Source organism: Salvelinus alpinus, chromosome 3, assembly GCF_045679555.1.
Source record: "Salvelinus alpinus chromosome 3, SLU_Salpinus.1, whole genome shotgun sequence".
Lineage (NCBI taxonomy): Eukaryota > Metazoa > Chordata > Actinopteri > Salmoniformes > Salmonidae > Salvelinus > Salvelinus alpinus.
This window is the reverse complement of record NC_092088.1, coordinates 64,971,532-64,996,666: the sequence shown is the minus strand read 5'-3', so window position 1 is coordinate 64,996,666 and position 25,135 is coordinate 64,971,532. Positions and strand designations below refer to the sequence as shown.

At 42.7% G+C, this 25,135-nt stretch overlaps 1 protein-coding gene across 1 annotated transcript; it reads right to left on the bottom strand.

Moving 5' to 3' along the window:
- Positions 1-1,353: 1,353 nt before the first annotated feature.
- Positions 1,354-15,863, bottom strand: LOC139571128 (very long chain fatty acid elongase 5-like). The gene is made up of 8 exons (XM_071393717.1): positions 15,621-15,863; positions 14,360-14,424; positions 13,755-13,942; positions 7,234-7,311; positions 5,870-6,041; positions 3,147-3,271; positions 2,649-2,783; positions 1,354-2,440 (listed from the first exon to the last, which is right to left on the bottom strand). Exons 1-8 carry the CDS (start codon positions 15,761-15,763, stop codon positions 2,309-2,311), a joined length of 1,038 nt encoding a protein of 345 aa, XP_071249818.1. The 5' UTR covers positions 15,764-15,863; the 3' UTR covers positions 1,354-2,308.
- Between the last annotated feature and the right edge of the window lie 9,272 nt (positions 15,864-25,135).

The window sequence follows — 25,135 nt, the reverse complement described above, 5'->3', positions numbered from 1 at the left end:
AAGTGTAAAGGGTTAAATGGACACGTAAAATCTGATTTGTCAATAACTCAGCCATCTTTTGACTAATCCCATAGCTTTTCTCAAGCTAAGTTAAGACATAAACCATGAGCCTACGTTCCAAATGTGGTCATATGGTTCATGAGAATAAGATTTCTGAAGTATTTCTTAGCATATGTGCTAATATGCATCTAATGTTATAGTGTGGCCATCTTGGAATGCATCAACACTATTTTCTCCAACTCTTTAGGGACTATTGTGATGAGTCCAAAAACCACATTTGGAGTGAATATGACTTTTAGTTCATGAGATTTCTTTATGATTATTTTAAGCATTAGCGTTGCATAGTCCAAAAAGTTAATTGTTAATCATTTCCTTATTTTTTTAAGATTTCAATGCCAAACTTAACATGCTTCATCATGGTAACGTCTTTGATGACCCTAAACAGTTTCAAGTTGATAGTCCATTGTGAAGAGGGTTTACAAAGGATTTAAATGGACAAGTAAAATTAGATTTCCTCTCTTAACCAATCCCTTAGCTTTTCTCAAACTAAGTTCAGACATGTACCATGGGCCTACATACCACATTTGGAAAATCTATCCTGACAGACCTTATGGGTCCTTGAGGCAAATTTGTTCAGCATGAGGAAAGACACCTAGATACAAGGTCTCCATGTCATATGGGGCTGCAGATATGAGGGTTTAAGTGAGACTGCTTGTAACAGCGCCACCTTCATGCCAATCAGTACAATTATTTTTCACCATGTTACTTATGGTGTATAGTTTGTGTGCCAAATTAGAAAAAAGGTTCCCAATCTATGCTCGAGTTATTTGCCCATGTCAAGAAAAAAAAATCTAAGAATAACAATAGGTTTCACAGCTTTTATGTGAACACCAAATTAACAGTTTGGAAAAAACAAATATTTTTTTAAAAGCTCTTCTATATGTACCACTCATGTTGTTACACACAAGTTACTACACAAATGCCAAGCTGTCTAAGTTCTACTCCCAAGTTGACCACAAATGTGAACAATGCCAACATACCTATGCAACTCATGAAAATATGTTCTGGTTGTGTGAGTGTCCAAAACTAAAAGGCTATTGGGATGCTATGTCTAATGCAATGTCCAATATAACACAAGTATCTATAAGTCCTGACCCACTAATATCTATCTGGGACAACCGTTGGTAATTCTGGAATAGCAAAGGCGGAAGCAAATGCCTTGGTTTATGCCTGTCTGATTGCCAGAAACCTGATTTTGACCCCCAGGAAAAAGCCAAACAGACCATTTTACAATCAGTGGGTTAATAGCATGTTGCAAATTCTCCCTTTGGAGAAAATGAAATGTACACAAAGTGGATCCACAACTTTATTTTATAAGACATGGCAAATTTTTCTTTTGTTGAAACCGAAACCGGTGTCAGATTGATTATGTACCTGAGTTTAGATTTGTACTAGTGTGTATATACTCATAACGGGAACCTCAATAAGAGGATACAAAGAAAAGAAAATCCTTGAGGAACATTGGGAAGGGAGGGTGGGAATGATACGGACACATGGTGTAAAAAAGAAAAAGATCACTATCTATTACTGGTATGTTAGGTAATAATGCTCAGCCATAAGTGACAATCCTGTTTGTTTTTTTCTCTTTCCTTTCTTGTATGCAAAGCCATTTTGGAACACAAATCAGTATCTAATTATTTATGTTGATATTGTACAGCTTATGTATTTTAATGCATTTTTTTGAAGCAACTCTTTTGCATACTTATAAATGATTGTATGACCTTGTGGTCAAATAAAATATATTGAGAGAAAAAAAACAGATATAGTACCTTTTACAAAACAGAATCCCCAAAATATATATTTTTCCCTCATGGACAAGCATGTAGACAAGTGCATATGTTGTGAATTAAAACATAGAAAATAAGTTATTATTTCTGTATGGGTCAAGGTTGATTAAAGCTTTGTCCCCACCACACTGAAGACAGACAAAGTTGAACATCTTGTGCAGCATTAAAAGGAAGTGGGTCTCTGGGGTTACTGTGCTGTGGTGTACTCCCTATGCTATGCTTGTTTAGAAACTCTAATGAACTTTGATTCAATATGAATAATAACAGGTTGCGGTGTGCAAAATGTTAGGAATCTCTTTCAGATAAACATGTCTTGTCTTTTGTGAATTAACTAGCTTAGACTCTTCTAATACATTTCTTCAATAGTAATCCTCATGAAGAAATGTATTATCCCATCTCTCCTAGCAACATTACATACAGTAGATATGTCCTACAGTTAGGATTGTAACAGTATTCAAGATTCAGTCCCCCCTCACTTTCCTGTGTGTAATGGTTTCCGTGGGTGTTACCCCATTCACATGGCCATTCAATGAAGCAACAGAGCCATTCTGATGATACTCCTTCTTTTGTGAAACAAGGTGTTTCTTGTAAGTCTAAAAACAGAGGGAAGGAGTCAATATATTAGGATGTGCTAAAAATCTGAACCCCCCCCCAAAATGACTGACAACAATGCACTGTTATATTTAACCCCGTCACCATCAGGGCAATGTAAAATACTTCATAACACCATAATTCATTAATAATAATAACAATAATAATTACAGTATGTCTAATTAATGCAAGGGTTTTATATTTGCTCACCTGAATGTAGAAGTTTGCAAAAAGGACAATAAGTGTGATGACATAGAATATCTGGAAATACAGCCACCCTCTGGGGAAACCACATGGCCAAATGACTGCACATGTCGTCTGGGACATGGTCAAAAAGAACTGAATCTAGAGAGTAAATGAGACAAAACTCAAATGACCTGTTTGTAAACTAAGTGAATATCAAATACACACGCAGAAATAATCAAAGAGTTTTGGAACATCTCCAAAATACATATTTCTGTAACTCAGTGCACTTAAAACACTGCTCCATCCACGGAAAACATTGCCATTGCATACAGTGCAGAAGATAAGAGGGATTAGAATGCACATGCTACTTTCACTCTGTACCAATGGCCCAATGGTTCATGTGGCCTTTGTCACATTCACAAAGACCCTGAGATTGGATGAACTATACACTGGATGATTACTATGGATGTGAAAGTCCATCTCTGAGGGTTTTAAACAATACATATGGAAATGCAGGCTCACCAGCTGTCCTTGTGTGATGTATTTCTTCCACCATAGATAGGGCCGCAAGCCCGGGACAGCAGAGAGCCCATAGTAAGAGTACATCAGGACATGGATGAAGCTGTTCAGGGAGGCACCGAAGTAGGCTGAGGCAGAGACATAAGATAGGGGGTAGATGATTAATCTACATTAGCAGTGTCAGAGACTATGGGGTAGATAATTAATCTACATTAGACATCAATTAATTACAATTATTGCCATTTTATGCCTGTTTTCTAACTTTCTTTGCATAGATGATTAATACATTACTATTCTAGGACACTGTGTGCCACAATGAGAGGGTAAAGCTATTACGAGGTGAGGGTACAGTATATCACTGCAAAAACATGCTGTGCAGTCCTGAAATAAAAGTAGGCTCAATTCACACTTAATTCTAACAACGGATCTACTTCACTTGAAGGTATCTCACTCACAGAATCAAATCAAGAAAAACATGTAGTCAAAGACACCTGTATGGCTACTTATAATAATATACCATGTACAGCACATTCAGAAAGTATTCAGACACCTTGACTTTTTCCTCATTTTGTTAGGTTACAGCCTTATTCTAAAATGTATTAAATCGTTTTTTCCCCCCTCATCAATCTGCACACAATACCCCATAATGAAAAAGAAAAAACAGGTTTAAACATTTTTGCAAGTTTATTAAAAATTAAAAAAAAACAAATATCACATTTACATAAGTATTCAGACCCTTTACTCAGTACTTTGTTGAAGCACCTTTGGCAGCGATTACAGCCTTGAGTCTTCTTGAGTATTACGCCACAAGTTTGGCACACCTGTATTTGGGGAGTTTCTCCCATTCTCTGCAGATCCTCTCAAGCCCTGTCAGGTTGGATGGGGAGCGTTGCTGCACAGCTATTTTCAGGTCTCTCCAGAGATGTTCGATCAGATTCAAGTCCGGGCTCTGGCTGGGCCACTCAAGGACATTTAGAGACATGTGCCGAAGCCACTCTTGCGTTGTCTTGGCTGTGTGCTTAGGGTCGTTGTCCTGTTGGAAGCTGAACCAACTCAACGTCAACAAAACAAAGGAGATGATTGTGGACTTCAGGAAACAGCAGAGGGAGCACCCCCCTATCCACATCGACGGGACAGTAGTGGAGAAGGTGGAAACAACATTTGCTTACCGACCCAACAGTCTTTATGTAATACATGTATCACTAGCCACTTTAAACTATGCCACTATGTTTACATACCCTACATTACTCATCTCATATGTATAGACTGTACACTATACCATCTACTGCATCTTGCCTATGCCGTTCTGTACCATCACTCATTCATATATCTTTATGTACATATTATTTATCCCTTTACACTTGTGTGTATAAGGTAGTAGTTGTGGAATTGTTAGGTTAGATTACTTGTTGGTTATTACTGCATTGTCGGAACTAGAAGCACAAGCATTTCGCTACACTCGCATTAACATCTGCTAACCATGTGTATGTGACAAATAACATTTGATTTGATCCTTTGCCCCAGTCTGAGGTCCTGAGCACTCTGCAGCAGGTTTTCACCAAGGATCTCTCTGTACTTTGCTCCATTCATCTTTCCCTTGATCCTGACTAGTCTCCCAGTCCCTGCTGCTGAAAAACATCACAACAGCATGATTCTGCCACCACCATGCTTCACTGTAGTGATGGTGCCCGGGTTTCCTCCAGACGTGACGCTTGGCATTCAGGCCAAAAAGTTCAATCTTGGTTTCATCAGACCAGAGAATCTTGTTTCTCATGGTCTGAGAGTTTTTAGGTGCCTTTTGGCAAACTCCAAGCGGGCTGTTATGTTCCTTTTACTGAGGAGTGGCTTCCGTCTGGCCACCCTACCATAAAAGCCTGATTGGTGGAGTGCTGCTGAGATGATTGTCCTTCTGGAAGGTTCTCCCATCTCCACATAGGAACTCTGTCAGTTACCATCGGGTTCTTGGTCACCTCCCTGACCAAGGCCCTTCTGCCCCGATTGCTCAGTTTAGCCGGGCGGACAGCTCGAGGAAGAGTCTTGGTGGTTCCAAACTTCTTCCATTTAAGAATGATGGAGGCCACTATGTTCTTGGGGACCTTCAATGCTGCAGAAATGTTTTTTGTACCCTTGCCCAGATCTGTGCCTTGATACAATCCTGTCTCAGAGCTCTAGGGACAATTCCTTCAACCTCATGGCTTGGTTTTTACTCTGACATGCATTGTCAACTGTGGGACCTTATATAGACAGGTGTGTGCCTTTCCAAATAATGTCCAATCAATTGAATTTACCATAAGTGGACTCCAATCAAGTTGTTGAAACATCTCAAGGATGATCAATGGAAACAGGATGCACCGGAGCTCAATTTCATATTTCATAGCAAAGGGTCTGAATACTTATGTAAATTTCCAAACATTTCTATAAAACATGTTTTCTTTTTTTATTAAGGGGTATTTTGTGTAGATTGATAAGGATATATATATTTTGTAATCCATTGTAGAATAAGCCTGTAATGTAACAAAATGTGGAAAAAGTCAAGGGGTCTGAATACTTCCGGATGCACTGTATATATGCTACTTGTCCAAGCCTATTTCAGGAATTGCGTATAAAGGTTCACCTAAAGCTCAGTGGATTTGACTTTAGTGGTTCTGAATTATTAATTGTGTAAACTGACTTGCTTATTCCACTGTGTTGAGGATAGAAGGGAAATACTGTGTTAGAACACTCACAGTGACCACAGGGCACCCAGTTCATGACGAACCACCAGATGTTGGGCATGCTAGCATGGTGGTAGATGTGCAGAAACGTGATCTGATGGTTGTTCTTCCGTAGGATGAAGAAGAAGGTATCCATAAACTCTATGAGCTTGGAGAAGTAGTACCACCACAGCACATTTATGATCTGAAATGAGAAAAAAAGCGAAGAATAAGAGTCAAGCTTTCAGCCAATACAATACTTTTTCTAGTAGTTCACTTTCCTGCAAGGACATACTCAATATTCATACATTGCCAGATTTGTATTTCACCCTATGAGGAATGGCCAGTGAAAATCATTTGACCAAAAAAGTTGTGTTGAGGGACAAAAAATGGTCATCTGTACTGAAATGCTCTTGAAATCTCTATTAAGGACACAAATAAAAATATGATCATCCACTGCTGTGACGGCAGGGACACTTTTACAAGTTTTAATTACTATAGAACAGGGATTCTTAAACTTTATCAGTTCGAGACCCAAATGAGAAATTGACCGTCCTCCCGTGACCCAAATCGTCCCCAAATCGTCCTCCAACAACCCAAATTAAGAAGAAATAGTGAGTGATTATATATGTATTCTCATAAATCGTGACCCACCTCCCACAAACTCAGGGCCCACTTTGGGTCCCAACCCATAGTTTAAGAAACCCTGCTGTAGAACTGCAATCCAATCACACATTTCACTACTGATGACAGCAGCACAGATTAAATAGACTGGCTGTCTGACCCTTTGGCTTCCCACTGGGCAAAAACTACTGGTTGAATCAACTTTGTTTCCATGTCATTTCAACCAAAAAAATCTGTGATGTTGAATCGATGTGGAAAACTGATTGGATTTGCAAAAAGTCATCAATGTAAGGGCTTTACATATTTTTTTCACCCAACTTCTGACCTAAATCCAAGGACATGGTGACATTTGTTGGTGATTTCACACTGAATTCACGTTAGTTGAGAACCAAAAGTAAATCAAAACTAGACGAACTGATGTCTGAGCCCAGTTGGTTATCTGTTAGAATTTGCAGGTACTGGCTGAGGTAAACTGTACCAGTAGAATTGGAAGCCACCAGGACAAGAACATATCAATAAAAGTAGCTCAGTACATATTGATCTGGTAATTAGTTTGTCTTTGAAGTTTGTCGTCAAGCTATTATTTGCATCTCTGGTAGTGAGCCAAAGGGTATGGAAATATCACAAAAAGAATGAACGAAAGGGTGAAGTCAAGCTGGTGTCAATGCATTTCTCACCCCACATACTATACACATTTTGAATCTAACAGATTGTTCACGTTATATAGAATTTAATATAAAACAGAGGGGTTATATAGAATGAGACTGCTTTACCTTGGTATCGGTTTCTCCTGCACTGTGTGTGTCTTGGCAATAGAAGTTATAATCCCCGTGCCACACAGCAGACACAATCTGGGGACAGAGAACAAGGTGATTTAGAAACACCTAGATTGTCATGTCTTTGGTATCTTCACACAGTTTGAATCACATTAATACCTCACTGCCCTTGTATTGTAATATCACATTTATTTCATTCTTGTATTGCAAGTGTCATAAGATCCCAAAAATTTAGAATTTAGCTTTCTCCCATACAAAATCTGATTGTAAACCTGTTAGAATTTACATTGGAATTTAGGATGCTAGCTTCACATACTTGCTGCAGGCGTGGACAGTGGGCAATATTATATCCTTGAGTAATTTTGTGTCTCCTCCTCTCCATTTTAGTCTCATTTACCAGAGAGAATATCAGTACCCTTTTTGTTGCCACTGCAACATTGTGACTGCATTGTTTATTGTTGTTGAGCAGACCAGTGATGCCACAGTTACTAAATGGAGGCCTTGTTCACACATTTCATCTCATTTGGGATGGATGGAAATGGCTCTGCCTTTATCCACCACTGCCTTGAATAACTGACAAAAACAAAGGGTTAAATGTAACGAGTGTAAATGTCCAGATTCAGGTTCAGCTTAAAGTGTATTATTTTAGCTGTGTTATGTGCTCAAACTCAGAGCACTACTCAGGGACAGAATTACCCCCCCTTTTTATGTTGTACTGAATAAAACATTTTCTGAAGAAAATTAATCTTTCCCACAGGATTTTAGTGCATTTGAATCGAGACAGGACCCAGTACAGAACAGGATGGTAAAAAAGCAGGGTGATTGGCAAATGTTGTGCTCCACTACTCAACTGGGTAATCTCGTACATGCAGAGGACACATCAAATACACAAAAGTCTCAACACAGACACTAATCACGTCAACAATGACATTGTTATGCCTGTTGTTTTAAATGTAATGCTGCATGCCCACTTTTACTATGTTAGCAAAACAATTATTCACAACAATATACTGCAGACTAGGCTATTTTCCTTGACTTATAATACAACATTTATCAGTACTACACTAATACTAAATCTTCTTTATTCTTATTCAAAACGAAGGATATATGGGGTAAATGTCCATATACAGTACCAGTCAAAAGTTTGGACACCTGCTCATTCAAGCATTTTTCTTTGTTTTTACTATTTTCTACATTGTAGAATAATAGTGAACACATCACAAATATGAACTAACACAAATGGAATAATGTAGTAATCAAAAAAAGTGTCAAAATGTTATTTTTATACTTTAGATTCACAGGGCGGCGCACAATTGGCCCAGTGTCATCCGGGTTTGGCCTGGGACGGCCGTCATTGTAAATAAGAATTTGTTCTTAACTGACTTGCCTAGTTAAATAAAAGGTTAAAGTCTTCAAAGTAGCCACCCTTTGCCTTGATGACAGCTTTGCACACTCTTGGCATTCTCTCAACCAGCTTCACCTGGAAGGCTTTTCTAACAGTCTTGAGGGAGTTCCCACATATGCTGAGCACTTGTTGGCTGCTTTTCCTTCACTCTGCGGTCAAACTCATCCCAAACCATCTCAATTGGGTTGAGGTCAGGTGATTGTGGAGGCCAGGTCCTCTGATGGAGCACTGCATCACTCTCAGTCTTGGTCAAATAGCCCCTACACAGACTGGAGGTGTGTTGGGTCATTGTCCTGTTGAAAAACAAATGATAGTGGGACTAAGTGCAAACCAGATGGGATGGCGTATCGCTGCAGAATGCTGTGGTAGCCATGCTGGATAAGTGTGCTTTGGATTCTAAATAAATCACTGACAGTGTCACCAGCAAATCAACCCCACACCTCCTCCATGCTTCACGGTGGGAACCACACACGCGGAGATCATCCATTCAGCTACTCTGCGTCTCACAAAGACAAGTCGGTTGGAACCAAAAATCTCAAATTTGGACTCAGACAAAAAGGACAGATTTCCACCGGTCTAATGTCCATTGCTTGTGTTTCTTGTCCCAAGCAAGTCTCCTTAGTATTGGTGTCCTTTAGTAATGGTTTCTTTGCAGCAATTCTACCATGAAGGCCTGATTCACGCAGTCTCTGAACAGTTGGTGTTGAGATGTGTCTGTTACTTGAACTCTGGGAAGCATTTATTTGGGTTGCAATTTCTGAGGCTGGTAACTCTTAAAGAACTCATCCTCTGCAGCAGATGTAACTGCGTCTTCCTTTCCTATAGCGGTCCTCATGAGAGCCAGTTTCATCATAGCGCTTGATGGTTTTTGCGACTGCACTTGAAGAAACTTAAAGTAATGTTGTTGCTCTTTGCTTATTTGAGCAGTTCTTGCCATAATATGGATTTGGCCTTTTACCAGATAGGGCTATCTTCTGTATAGCCTCCTACCTTGTCACAACACAACTGATTGGCTCAAACGCATTAAGAAGTAAAGGAATTCCACAAATTAACTTTTAACAAGGCACACCAGTTAATTGAAACACATTCTAGGTAACTGCCTCATGAAGCTGGTTGAGAAAATTCCAAGAGTGTGCAAAGCTGTCATAAAGGCAAAGGATGACTACTTTGAAGAATCTTTGTTTAACTTGTTTGATTTGTTTAACACTTTTTTGGTTACTACATGATTCCATGTGTTATTTCATAGTTTTGATGTCTTCACTATTATTCTCTCTTTATGTGTATTCAGACCTTGAAGTTAAGCATGATGATGGCATTCTAATTACCCGCTATTCGTTTAAGGTGGAGATCGATTTCATGAAGGTTTTATTTTTTCCCCACCATTATTTAACCAGGTAAGCCAGCTGAGAACAAGTTCTCATTTATAACTGCGACCTGGCCAAGATAGAGCAAAGCAGTGCGACACAAACAACAACACAGTGTTACACATGGGATAAACAAACGTACAGTCAATAACACAATAGAAAAGTCTATATACAGTGTGTGCAAATGTAGTAAGATTAGGGAGGTAAGGCAATAAATAGGCCTTAGTGACAAAATAATTACAAATTAGCAATTAAAACACTGGAGTGATAGATGTGCAGAAGATGAACGTGCAAGTAGAAATACTGTGGTGCAAAGGAACAAAATAATAAATAACAATATGAGGATGAGGTAGTTGGGTGGGCTATTTACAGATGGACTATGTACAGGTGAAATGATCAGTAAGCTGCTCTGACAGCTGATGCTTAAAGTTAGTGAGGGAGATAAGTCTCCGGCTTCAGCGATTTTTTGCAATTCGTTCCAGTCATTGGCAGCAGAGAACTGGAAGGAAAGGCGGCCAAAGGAGGAATTGGCTTTGGGGGTGACCAGTGAAATATACTTGCTGGAGCGCATGCTACAGGTGGGTGCTGCTATGGTGACCAGTGAGCTGAGATAAGGCGGGGGTTTCCCTAGCAAAGACTTATAGATGACCTGGAGCCAGTGGGTTTGGCGACGAATATGAAGCGAGGGCCAGCCAACGAGTGCATACAGGTCGCAGTGGTGGGTAGTATATGGGGCTTTCGTGACAAAACTGATGGCACTTTGATAGACTGCATCCAATTTGCTGAGTAGAGAGTGTTGGAGGTTATTTTGTAAATGACATCGCCGAAGTCAAGGATCGGTAGGATAGTCAGTTTTACCAGGGTATGTTTGGCAGCATGAGTGAAGGATGCTTTGTTGCGAAATAGGAAGCCAATTCTAGATTTAACTTTGGATTGGAGATGCTTAATGTGTGTCTGGAAGGAGAGTTTACAGTCTAACCAGACACCTAGGTATTTGTAGTTGTCCACATATTCTAAGACAGAACCGTCCAGAGTAGTGATGCTAGACGGGCGGGCGGGTGCGGGCAGCGATCGGTTGAAGAGCATGCATTTAGTTTTGCTTGCATTTAAGAGCAGTTGGAAGCCACGGAAGGAGTGTTGTATGGCATTGAAGCTCGTCTGGAGGTTTGTTAACACAGTGTCCAAAGAAGGGCCAGAAGTATACAGAATGGTGTCGTCTGTGTAGAGGTGGATCAGAGAATCATTAGCAGCAAGAGCGACATCATCGATATATACAAGAAAAGAGTCGGCCCGAGAATTGAACCCTGTGGCACCCCCATAGAGACTGCTAAATGTCCGGACAACAGGCCCTCCGATTTGACACACTGAACTCTATCTGAGAAGTAGTTGGTGAACCAGGCGAGGCAGTCATTTGAGAAACCAAGGCTATTGAGTCTGCCGATAAGAATGCGGTGATTGACCAAGTCGAAAGCCTTGGCCAGGTCGATGAAAACGGCTGCACAGTACTGTCTTTTATCGATGGCGGTTATGATATCGTTCAGGACCATGAGCGTGGCTGAGGTGCACTCATGACCAGCTCGGAAACCAGATTTGCATAGCGGAGAAGGTACGGTGGGATTCGAAATGGTCGGTGATTTGTTAACTTGGCTTTCAAAGACCTTAGAAAAGCAGGGTAGGATAGATATAGGTCTGTAACAGTTTGGGTCTCGAGTGTCACCCCCTTTGAAGAGGGGGATGACCGCGGAGGCGTTCCAATCTTTAGGGATCTCAGACGATACGAAAGAGAGGTTGAACAGGCTTGTAATAGGGGTTGCAACAATTGCGGCAGATAATTTGAGAAAGAGAGGGTCCAGATTGTCTAGCCCAGCTGATTTATAGGGGTCCAGATTTTACAGCTCTTTCAGAACATCAGCTATCTGATGGATTGGGATGAAGGAGAAATGGGGGAGGCTTGGGAAAGTTGCTGTTGGGGGTGTAGAGCTGTTGACCAGTGTAGGGGTAGCCAGGTGGAAAGCATGGCCAGCCGTAGAAAAATGCTTATTGAAATTCGATTATCGTAGATTTATCGGTGGTGACAGTGTTTCCTAGCCTCAGTGCAGTGGGCAGCTGGGAGGAGGTGCTCTCCATGGACATTACAGTGTCCCATAACTTTTTGGAGTTTGTACTACAGGATGCAAATTTCTGCTTGAAAAAGCTAGCCTTTGCTTTCCTAACTGCCTGTGTATATTTGTTCCTAACTTCCCTGAAAAGTTGCATATCGCTGGGGCTATTCGATTCTAATGCAATACGCCACAGGATGTTTTTGTGCTGTCAAGTGCAGTCAGGTCTGGAGTGAACCAAGGGCTATATCTGTTCTTAGTTCTACAGATGGTGAGGAAAGCACTTTTAAAGAGCAACCAGGCATCCTCTGACGGAATGAGGTCAATATCCTTCCAGGATACCCGGGCCAGGTCAATTAGAAAGGCCTGTTCCTTGTAGTGCTTTAGGGAGCGTTTGACAGTGATGAGGGGTGGTCGTTTGACCGCGGACCCATTACGGACGCAGGCAATGAGGCAGTGATCACTGAGATCCTGGTTGAAGACAGCAGAGGTGTATTTAGAGGGCAGGTTGGTCAGGATGATATCTATGAGGGTGCCCGTGTTTACGAATTTAGGGTTGTACCTGGTAGGTTCCATGATAAATTGTGTGAGATTGAGGGCATCTAGCTTAGATTGTAGGGCGGCCAGGGTGTTAAGCACATCCCAGTTTAGGTCACCTAACAGTACAAACTCTGAAGATAAATGGGGGACAATTAATTCATATATGGTGTGCAGGGCACAGCTCGGGGCTGAGTGGGGTCTATAACAAGCGGCAACAGTGAGAGACTTATTTCTGGAAAGGTGGATTTTTAAAAGTAGTAGCTCAAACTCTTTTGGGCACAGACCTGGATAGCATGACAGAACTCTGCAGGCTAACTTAACCCCCTTTGGCAGTTCTATCTTGGCGGAAAATGTTGTAGTTGGGGATGGAAATTTCAGAATTTTTGGTGGCCTTCCTAAGCCAGGATTCAGACACGGCTAGGACATCAGGGTTGGCGGAGTGTGCTAAAGCAGTGAATAAAACAAACTTAGGGAGGAGGCTTCTGATGTTAACATGCATGAAACCAAGGCTTTTACGGTTACAGATGTCAACAAATGATAGCGCCTGGGGGATAGGAGTGGAACTGGGGGCTACAGGGCCTGGGTTAACCTCTACATCACCTGAGGAACAGATGAGGAGTAGGATAAGGCTAAAGGCTATAAGAACTGGTCGTCTAATGCGTTGGGGACAGGGAATAAAAGGAGCATATTTCTGGGCGTGGTAGAATAGATTCAAGGCATAATGTACAGACAAGGGTATGGTAGGACTTTCTAATAATATCAGCAGGTTTTCAGAAACAATTGAGGGCTTTGTTGATGTTGGGTGAGAGATTTGTTTGTGTTAACAATGATCCTGTCAGAGACCAGCTGTGTCCCACTCGCTCCCCCACAGCATTGTCTTCTGGGGTGGCTTCAGTGCAAGACACCATTTTTGTCTAATCAGAATCACAATTTCCCTAATCCTCACAGAATCCTTCAACAAAATTAGCCAAATAAAACAATCCTTTAGCCACGACTACCAGTCACCCGATCCTCTCACTTCCCCTTATCCGCCTGCAGTGTTGCATTGCGATGATACAAACACCTCCTTCGGATGTCTGTATCAGTTCAGATCAGGAGTAGCCTGCCTACCTCATAGAACATATAGAAGGACAAGATCGTGAGGCCCAGATTGTAGACCAACAGGAGACCCCGGCAAGACACCGGCTGTCTGTGTCTCATGTACTTGGGCCCCATCCATACGATCAGCAGGTACATTACTGTTAGTGCAAAGGTTGGAGGGTAGTTGTCCAGAAGCAGCCATCCCTGTACCCGCTCATCTGAAATACATGGACAGAACAACCTGATACAGTGAGATGCTCCTTCTTTTCTGCACGTTATTCCCATATTTACTCTATTTCCTATCCAGTGAGATAGAGAGCATAGAGAGGGGTAGTTACATTGCAGGACAGGCATATTGGTTGAAGAGGGTAAAAGGACACAATACAGTTTGAGTGAGAATTGGCTGTGACTACAAAGCATGTTTGTTTAACTCCAGGAAAGGTTGCGCATAAAGGTGAATCATAAAGGTGCAAAAAGACATGGTGTATTCCACTGCATGTATTAACACACAATGCAAACATTTCGTGAGGAGATATAGTGTCATAATTAATTGTGTTAATAATTAAGCATTTATTCATATGATAATTCCTAAACTGTAATTTAAAATCACGTAATGAAACAGTAATAACACTTACCTCTGGGACCCATCCATGAGTCTATGTACATGTTTAGTTTATAATTAAAAGTCTCCATTTCTGACCTAAATAGACAGATGAAAGAGAAGAGAGTACCAAGTCACACATTGCAGCTCATCACCAGAGCCATAGTTATACATTCTGAAAGACCTGAAATGTATGGTAAACTACCACTTTGGTATAAATAAAATACCATATTCAAGCAGCACTGCTGGAATGTGACTGAGTAAATCAGCTTAACTGTGTTGACAAATATGTTTGTCTCTTAAATTACACACAGCAGCTTAAGGGAAATCAAAGCTTGGTTCATTGTACCAGAGGTACGATCATTTGGCACAACCAACTTTGGACTGAAAGAACACGCAAAGATGCCAGTCTGCTTTCTGCTTAGGCAAGCTATAAAGTAAATTTCAGAAGGTTAAGACTTAAGCGATAGTCCGACTACGGGCCCAATGCAATTGGCAGTCACTGTGACAAAAGTGTAATGCATTGCCATTCATAAGAAGATAACGTCAAATTCATCAAAGGCTATAGAATCTGGTTACTTCTTGACCACTCTTAGATATTTTTCATCATTCGGATATTTCCTTTATAATTATTATGGTGCCAAAGGAGCTGTTCAAGCAGTCCCAAACGGATACAAACATTTAAATTACTCTTGTAAGATAATTTATGGGTCAATAGAGGTTAATGAGCTCTCTTCATTGTAAGTAATACTTGTAGTTATTACTGACTTGTCTCCAAATGTTGTCATTTTATCTAAACAGCACCTAAACATCTTGTTTAAAGTTCGCTAATAAAAACAAAGCAAAAAGTAAATATAACAGAGAGCATCATAGCCTAATAGCGCATCAACTTATTATAGCAGGAAAGTTGGATAGCCTGTCTGCTGTGCTGGATCAGGATGTAGTTTACCATAACCTCACTACTGTCTAAATGTAGTCGTGTAGCCAAAGCCTATATTACTATTATAATGTTGTCGTTAACAAAAAGTAAAAATGTATGTCTAAATCAGCTGCCCAAATCCGGAAACATATCGCAAATAACAATGGCAATCGTTCGCATAGGAGGCCACCGACTAATCATCAATTGTTTTACATAGCCTAGCTAGAGGACCTAGTTGGCGAGACATGAACTATGAAACCGCTTCTTAAATTATATTATCAAGTGTATAAAATATGTAAATATTGTTAGCATATCCACAACTCAATGAAAACGAAGACCATCTTATTTCAAATCACATTCCAGCTCATAAACGTACCCCTGGAAGATGCGTAGCCTTGGCTGACGGGTCCCTAAGCACAAATGTGTAGCCTCGTCAGTCAGTGGAAACAGCCGGAGAAACACAGGGCGCGTCGAGCAGATCACTTTTGTCAGGTCAACGCCTTGCGAAGTGTGTTGCATTGTGGGAATAAAAATGTTCCGATTTCAGACTACAGATGACGACTGCATGAACTTTACAAAAACCATGTGATCAAAGGTCATGAAGTTATGACTTCAGTCGACTGCACCTTTACTCAGTTGCTCTTCACCACTTTATCATGCAGTCATCACCTGCATTGTGGGAGGCTCTATTGTCAACCAATCATTAGGGTGTTCTTTTTTGACCTATGCAAACGTGACCAAAGACTTGACTGAAACAGGAACTAACTTTGCCGCAATTCATGCATAGAGTGGATATGTACAATTGAATGTGACATTTGACGCTCAATTTGACGCTCAATTCCAAGGGATTTATTGGCATGGGAAACATGTTTACGTTGCCAAAGCAAGTGGAATAGATAATAAACAAAAGTGAAATAAACAATCTGAAATAAACAGTAAACATTACACTCACAAAAGTGTCAAAAGAATAGAGACATGTCAAATCTTATATTACTGGCAAATAATTGAAGTACAAAAGGGAAAACAAATAGACAGACTCTCAGTCTCTCTCACACCAAATTAATAGTACAATGTACACGCATACACTCGCCAGCCAGTTTATTAGCTACACCACCAATTTCACAAAAATGTATGGCTCCTACAGACATGGCCATGGCTTGCTATATAAAGCGGGCAGACAAGCATCAAGGCATTCAGTTACTGTTCGATTGAACATTAAAATGGGCAAAACGAGTGACCTAAACAACTTTGAGCGTGGTATGATTGTTGGTGACAGGCGCGCCGGATCCAGTATCTCAGAAACGGCCGCCTTTCTGGGATTTTCACTTTACCGAGAATGGAGCGACAAACAAAAAACATCCAGTCAGTGGCAATCCTGTAAGCGAAAACAGCTCGTTGATGAGAAAGGTCGAAGAAGAATGGCAAGAATCGTGGAAGCTAACAGGCGGGCCATAAACAGACGATTAACGGCGCAGTAAAACAGTGGTGTGCAGAACGGCATCTCAGAACGCACAACTCGTTGATCCTTGTCACGGATGGGCTGTTGCAGCAGACGACCACACCGGGTTCCGCTCCTATCAGCTAAAAACAAGAAGAAGCGGATACAGTGGGCACATGATCACCAACACTGGACAACTGAGGAGCGGAAAAACATTGCCTGGAACACTGCAGCGAGTTCAGTTAATTTGAGTGGCCTGCACAGTTAGTTTTAGACAGTGGTCTAGTAGGCTACTGTTGCTATTTGATCATAATGTAGGCCTACCAGAGTGGCCTACCATCAAAAACTACGGAGAAAATGCATCCCATAACATTTTAACAAGGAAATAGCTGTTCTATCATTCAGCCTACAGTAGCAGCCAATGTGTCGTGTTCAATGTAGGCCTACATTCCATGAGACTTTTGAAAAAAAACATGCAGAGCTTGACATTAACCTGTTTATCCACTTGTCCTCCAGACAAGGAGGTGACTGAAAATGTTGTTGTGTTGTTTGATACAAGAAATAACTTTACAAGATAAAATGTATTATTATTCCCAGAGCATTATCAGTCTAATTATGCTACCTTCTGCCTATTGGCTACTTAATTTATTCAAGCCTGTCTCAAAATACAACACTGCCACTTTAAGACATAAAAAGCTATTTCACTCTTTCAAAGATGTCTAGAAATGTACATGTTTTGTGCTCTTGTAGGAAGCAATATCTGCCCCATTGCTCACTACAAATGATCTATAACTGGACTAATAACTCACTAACTATCAAAGGATATGAACAAATGTGCCCACATGGCTACATGCAGCTCTCACTTTGATCTCAAAACAAGCTATCTACTCACTACCGCTCATGCGGTAAAGGCAGTACAGTTCAAATTGAATGGCACAGATCGATCTATGGCCTTTTTGCATAGAGGCCTACTACAGCTCTGATTGGTTATGCCGCACCGGTCTGTGTGTAGAGTATGGGCTGAGTCGTGTGTATCAATCCAGTAGAATCCTACTCCGATGCATTCTGCCTACAACATCTCTTGCATAGTTAGTTTTGCATAGTTAATTTTGTGTAGGTATGTTGCATTAACATTGGCTAATATTGCGTTGATTCGATCACAATTCCCACCGTAAAGGGAAACGTTGATAGTGTTTACTAAGAGAGAAAACTAGAAAGTTGAGTGAACTTCAAGCTATGCTTCTCTGCACGGGCTGATATGTATTCTGCACGCAGTCCAGGGGGAACAGTGCCAGTTTAGAGTGAACATTGCTGCCATGTTGCACTGCGCCTTGCTTTGGGAAAACCTACTTTCGACTGTGGCAGATGCACCTGCTATGATTTCACTCCTCGATTTTCGTCTGCAGTCTGTTGCTTTCGCCTTACTCAAACGAGCCCATTACCTATGCAATGCAAGGAAGTCAAGACTTCCCTCACAAACGGAAACTCTCCGCCAAACCCCTCCCTTCCGCGAATTTCACCCGTGTTTATAATGGCCAAAAGGCAATTTTTTTTTTTCATGAATTTTACAATATAGACAATTTAGATTTTGTGGCTGTTGAATCTAATGGAAACCATGTATCATCTGCACATGGTTTTGAAAATCACCGCACCAGTTTAAACACCGCCTAATCCTGATTCTTCCAAATAATCAATGACGAAAATCACACATAATTCTACATTACCAACGACAGATTCTCACCGTTTCATCTGTCGACGAGAATCTGACCACGAGAGATTAGCTAGAAAGTGATTTGCCAATCTGCTGATGTTGGCGTGCCACAGATAAACGTGTCCAATATAATGCCCAAATGCACATTTACACATGCCAAAGACCTATTCTCTTTTAGACAATGTGTTTATTTAATAATATTTGCGCACTATTTTACGTGTAACTTTATTTGCCAATGACATTTGCGCGACATTTTTAAAAATGCAGAATCCAGGGAATTGTCCTATGTCAGGAGTAAGGACAAGGTTACTCTTGGGGGTTTTATAGAACCCTGGATTTATAAAAAGTAACAAGACACGGAAACGAATGGCCTCTGCCCCAAGGCATTGGCCGATCATGTGCGGAGATATCACCCCATTCACATCTCGTCAGTGGAAACCAATCAAATCACTGCATCACTCACATGGCTATGCAGAGTCTGGCCATAGAGAACGATAGAGGCCTTTTCGCGATTGAGCTTCCACCATTTTAATGTAGTCAACTGTGTGGGACTTCCAACTTCATTGGCTGACCCCGTTGGAGTCATGTCCAACCGGGTCATCAGGCGGGATCAGCCAATCGTGAATAAGAAAATTGACTACTTTATGGAGATAGCCTCAATGGCTCGGCAGGTAGCCTAGTGGTTAGAGCATTGGACCAGTGACCAAAAGGTTACCCGATCACATCCCTGAGCTGACATGGTAAAAATATGTTGTTCTTCCACTGAACAAGGCAGTTAACCCACTGTTCCCCGGTAGGCCGCCATTGTAAATAATGATTTGTTCTTAACCGACTTCCTAGTTAAAAAAATGTTTTATGTTGTCACAGCTGCTTAGTGCTCACCAGTTTGTAGTCCTAAACCCCAGAAATTAGTAACTCCTGGTTTGTTCAGCTATTCCTATATTGAAAGAATAGGGTTTTGGGATAAATGCAAAAAAATAAGGTCTGAGTTTAACACAGGCTTAGGAGATCATATACGTTTTGTTCTATGAGATAATATCAGTCAGATAAAATGGCCTTGATGAATTATGAAGCCTTTATGTGCTTTTTGATTACGTAAATGCTTAATAAAAAATAAAGTGATGTTAGCTGATGAAGATTATCTCATATAACAAAACATATCAGATCTCCTAAACCTGTGTTTACCACAGACCTTATTTGGGGTGTTTATGCAAAAAAAAACTACAGAGAACTCAGGAGTTAGTGCCTACAAAAATATCCCATTACCATTGCTCTCTATAATTGCACAAATACAAAGATGAGTCCTCTATCTATCTCTATGGGTCTGGCTCCAGCAGAGATCTGTATAGCCTGATCTATCTTGTATCACCCGTTCAATGGTGAGAGATTCTTGCACAAGCACCCATTGACAATTTAGGCCATTCCGGCTCTTTTCAGTGAGCCGGCTCGTTCGGCTCAGCTCACCAAAAAGAGCCGTCTCTTTTGACTGCCAAACAGTTTTTTAAAAATTATTATATATTTTTTTTCAAGTCAGTTTGCGATAGTTTCACTATGATTGGTGTTAAAACAATTCTAATTAAATTATTAAATTAAATCATAACCACAATGTATTTAAAAATGCATTGGTTTGTTATGAAAAAGAATGCTATTAAACATTTGCATTTAAAGTATAACTTTTTAATGTATATAAACAAAGTACATATACATCTAACCATTCAAAACTAATACAATCTGAACACCATAAAATAATATTGCACCATATCAAAGAAAAATTAATAACAATTTGCAAAACTGCAGCATCCCACAAATTGAAATAAAGGTAAAAAAGGAAGATGCTATTACACATGTGCATTTGAAGTATAACTTTTTTAATGTATATAAACAAAGTGCATATAAATGTAACAATTCAAAATGTATTCAATCTGAACAACATAATAAAATAATATTGCACCTAATCAAAGAAAAATAAATAACAATGTGCAAAACTGCAGCATCCCACTTAAAACATTAAACTGGTCCCTCTTTTCTCTCTCTTCTTTATTGCCATATTATAACCAGCAGCACACAGCAATGCTGACCATATTTTGCTTTTATGAGAGATTTGCATTCAGAAATGCAAGCTGTCTCAGTTTCGAGGGGCTGATGCGGTTTCTTCTCTCAGTAATTTTTTGTCCCGTTTTTGAGAAGACCCTCTCATAGGGAATGGATGTGGCCACTATGCAGAGTCTCCCTGTCATGACTTTAGTAAGCCGTGGGTAAACCGAGGCCTTGTTCTTCCACCAGCTCAGAGTGTCTGCAGATCTTTGGAGGAGGGGCTCCTCCAAATAGGACCGGACCTCCATTATGGCATCTGCTGTGTGATTCCTTCGTACTGCATCCCCAGTCGGTCTCTCATCAAACAGCATCCAAACAGCAGACGTTTGTGGCATTACTGCTGGTGCTTCTGCTCCATCTGATCCCCCCTCTCAGTTGTCCTCTTCCTGTTGCCCTGGTGCCTGACCCAACTGACTGCTGGGGCTGTCCCTCCCTGCTGCTGAGGTTATTCTTTGAAGAGCCTCATCAATCGCCATGGCATCACTGAAGGCTAACTTCTTAAACCTGGGGTCAAGTGCAGCGGTTTCTGATAGCACGTGATTATATTCCATTCCGTGGAACTTTCTGTCCATTGATGAACATAGGTTCTCCATCAACTCTGTCACATGTCCTGTGGTTACATTTGCTTGTCTCTGGCGGCTGGCTGTGATTTTGCTGCAGACCCTTACACAGGAGTATCATTTTTGAGGCTGTCACATAGCTGAAAAGAGAGAACAGTAACTTATTAGTTCAGGTTCATGTTTTGTCTACTGATACTAGATTCTCATCTACTGCTCATATACATATATAATACTGGATTAATTAATGATGTAGTAATAACTGTTTATTGTACCTCTCTCCACTGATCTCCACAGTGACCTGCTCAAAGGGTTCCAGGACTATGAACACCTCCTCCACCACCTCCCATTCCTCTTGGATCAAAGCATCAACAGGTGCATTGACAATGGCTAGGGTAGAGATGATGGCATCCTTTGACTCAAGAAACCGCTTTAACATATAAAATGTTGAATTCCACCTTGTAGTGCAGTCTTGTTTAGGCCTCAGCTCAGGCATCCCCATCCCTACTGTGCTCCTGTGGAAGTATTCCACAGCTGCTTTCACTTTGTCCACAGTGGGCTTCATCACCTTCAGAGCATCTCTTACAATCAGGTTGATTGTGTGGACAAGACATGGATGATGGGTCCATTTTAACATTTCCATGGCTTTGGTTATGTTAGCTAAATTGTCGCTAACACAACAGACTACTTTTCCATCTACTTGCCATTCTCTGGCCACTCTCAACAGTTCCTCTGCCAAGTTCTCTGAGGTGTGTCTGTCACTGAACTCAAAGCAGTCCAGAAGAGAGCTAGACATTGAAAAATCTTCAATTAAGTGACATGTAACCGACATGTAAGAAGTGGTTACCCTTGATGTCCAGCAGTCAGTGGTAAGGCAAACTGCAGTAGCTTTTTGGACTCTTTACCACACTGAAGTCTGTGTGCTCTCGTACAGTTGTGGAATAGGTGATTTTGAAAGGGTTTTCCTGCTTGGAATTGTGTACATTATATTTAGACAATTGCTATAATTTCTAAAACCTCTGTCCTCCATGATCGACAATGGCTGGAAGTCGGTGGCAATCGGAAAACCAGGTGTGCAGGGAACAAGAAAAAACGAATGGATAAATGATTAATGGAGCGGCGATGGCTAGAAAGCCGGTGACGTCGAACGCCGCCCGAACAAGGAGAGGAGCCGACTTCGGCGGAAGTCGTGACAGTACCCCCCCTTGACGCGCGGCTTCAGCAGGGCGCCGACACCGGCCTCTGGGATGACCCGGAGGGCGAGGCGCAGGGCGATCCAGCCAGCGACGGTGGAATTCCCGCAGCAGTTCAAGGTCCAGCACATCCGCTACCAGAACCCAGCACCTCTCCTCCGGACCGTACCCCTCCCACTCCACGAGGTACTGAAGGCCCCTCGCCCAACGCCTCGAATCCAGGATGGAACGGACGGAGGACGCCGGGGCCCCCTCGATGTCCAGAGGGGGCGGAGGAACCTCCCGCACCTCAGACTCCTGGAGCGGACCAGCCACCACCTGACTGAGGAGAGACACATGGAACGAGGGGTTAATATGGTAATCGGGGGGAAGCTGTAACCTGTAACATACCTCGTCCACTCTCCTCAGGACTTTAAATGGCCCCACAAACTGCGAGCCCAGCTTCCGGCAGGGCAGGCGGAAGGGCAGGTTTCGGGTCGAGAGCCAGACCCTGTCCCCTGGTGCGAACACCGGGCCTCACTGCGGTGACGGTCCGCGCTGGTCTTTTGGCAAAGCGCGGCCTGCTGGAGGTGACCATGGGCGCTGAACCAATCATCCACCGCAGGAGCCTTGGTCTGACTCTGATGCCACGGTGCCAGAACCGGCTGGTACCCCAAGACACACTGAAAAGGGGAGAGGTTAGTGGAGGAGTGGCGGAGCGAGTTCTGTGCCATCTCTGCCCAGGGCACGAACGCCGCCCACTCCCCCGGCCGATCCTGGCAATAGGACCGCAGAAACCTGCACACATCCTGGTTCACTCTTTCCACCTGCCCATTACTCTCGGGGTGGAAACCTGAGGTGAGGCTGATCGAGACCCCCAGACGTTCCATGAACGCCCTCCAGACTCTCGAGGTGAAATGGGGACCTCGATCAGACACTATATCCTCAGGCACCCCGTAGTGCCGGAAGACGTGTGTAAACAGGGCCTCCGCAGTTTGTAGGGCCGTAGGGAGACCGGACAGAGGGAGGAGACGACAGGACTTAGAGAAATGATCCACAATGATCAGGATCGTGGTGTTTCCCTGTGAGGGAGTAAGATCCGTTAGAAAATCCACCGACAGGTGTGACCAAGGCCGTTGTGGAACGGGTAAGGGATGTAGCTTACCTCTGGGCAGGTGTCTAGGAGCCTTACACTGGGCGCACACCGAGCAGGAGGAAACATAAACCCTCACGTGCCAAGCCAAGGTGGGCCACCAGTACTTCCAAGTCAGACAGCGCACCGTCCGACCGATCCCCGGATGACCAGAGGAGGGTGATGTGTGGGCCCAATAGATCAACTGGTCACGGACAGCAGACGGAACGTACTGACGCCCGACGGGACACTGGAGTGGAGTGGGCTCTGTACGCAACGCCTGCTCAATGTCCGCGTCCAGCTCCCACACGACCGGCGCTACCAGGCAGGAGTCCGGGAGAATGGGAATCTGATCCATGGGCCGCTCCTCTGTGTCATACAGCCGGGAGAGTGCGTCTGCCTTCACATTCTGGAAACCTGGTCTGTAGGACAGGGTAAACACAAAACTGGTAAAGAACATGGCTCACCTTGCCTGACGAGGATTCAGTCTCCTTGCTGCCCGGATGTACTCCAGGTTGCGGTAGTCAGTCCAGATGAGGAAAGGGTGTTTAGCCTCCTCAAGCCAATGTCTCCACGCCTTCAAAGCCCCCTATTACAGGGGCTGAGTCACTGGCATACTGGTGCTCTTCCATGCCGTCCCTAGGAGGGGTGCGTCACTTGAGTGGGTTGAGTCGCTGACGTGGTCTTCCTGTCTGGGTTGGCAGCCCCCCTTGGGTTGTGCCGTGGCGGAGATCTTTGTGGGCTATACTCGCTCTTGTCTCAGGATGGTAAGTTGGTGGTTGAAGATGTCCCTCTAGTGGTGTGGGGGCTGTGCTTTGGCAAAGTGGGTGGGGTTATATCCTGCCTGTTTGGCCCTGTCCAGGGGTATCATCGGATGGGGCCACAGTGTCTCCTGACCCCTCCTGTCTCAGCCTCCAGTATTTATGCTGTGGTAGTTTATGTGTCGGGGGCTAGGGTCAGTCTGTTATATCTGGAGTACTTCTCCTGTCTTATCCGGTGTCCTGTGTGAATTTAATTATGCTAATTCTCTCTTTCGCTTTTTCTTTTTTTCTCTCTCTCGGAGGACCTGAGCCCTAGGACCATGCCTCAGGACTACCTGGCATGATGACTCCTTGCTGTCCCCAGTCCACCTGGCCGTGCTGCTGCTCCAGTTTCAACTGTTCTGCCTGCGGCTATGGAACCCTGACCTGTTCACCGGACGTGCTACCTGACCCAGACCTGCTGTTTTCAACTCTCTAGAGACAGCAGGAGCGGTAGAGATACTTTTAATGATCGGCTATGAAAAGCCAACTGACATTTACTCCTGAGGTGCTGACTTGTTGCACCCTCGACAACTACTGTGATTATTATTATTTGACCATGCTGGTCATTTATGAACATTTGAACATCTTGGCCATGTTCTGTTATAATCTCCACCCGGCACAGCCAGAAGAGGACTGGCCACACCTCATAGCCTGGGTCCTCTCTAGGTTTCTTCCTAGGTTTTGGCTTTTTTAGGGAGTTTTTCCTAGCCAATGTGCTTCTAGACTTGCATTGCTTGCTGTTTGGGGTTTTAGGCTGGGTTTCTGTACAGCACTTTGAGATATCAGCTGATGTAAGAAGGGCTATATAAATACATTTGATTTGATTTGATTTAACTACAGCCAACAGCTCCCGGTCCCCCACATCATAGTTCCACTCCACCGGGCTGAGCTTCTTCGAGAAGAAAGCTCAGTGGCGGAGCTTTGGTGGCGTGCCCGAGTGCTGAGGGAGCACGGCTCCTATCCCAGCCTCGGACGCATCCACCT

Coding starts and splice junctions, on each gene's coding strand:
- LOC139571128 (XM_071393717.1), bottom strand. CDS start 15,763: ATGCAACACACTTCGCAAGGCGTTGACCTGACAAAAGTGATCTGCTCG. Junction 3,272..5,869: donor CTGGGTGCCCTGTGGTCACT/GTGAGTGTTCTA, acceptor TCTCTGCCTCAG/CCTACTTCGGTGCCTCCCTG. Junction 2,784..3,146: donor ACATCACACAAGGACAGCTG/GTGAGCCTGCAT, acceptor TTTACTCTCTAG/ATTCAGTTCTTTTTGACCAT.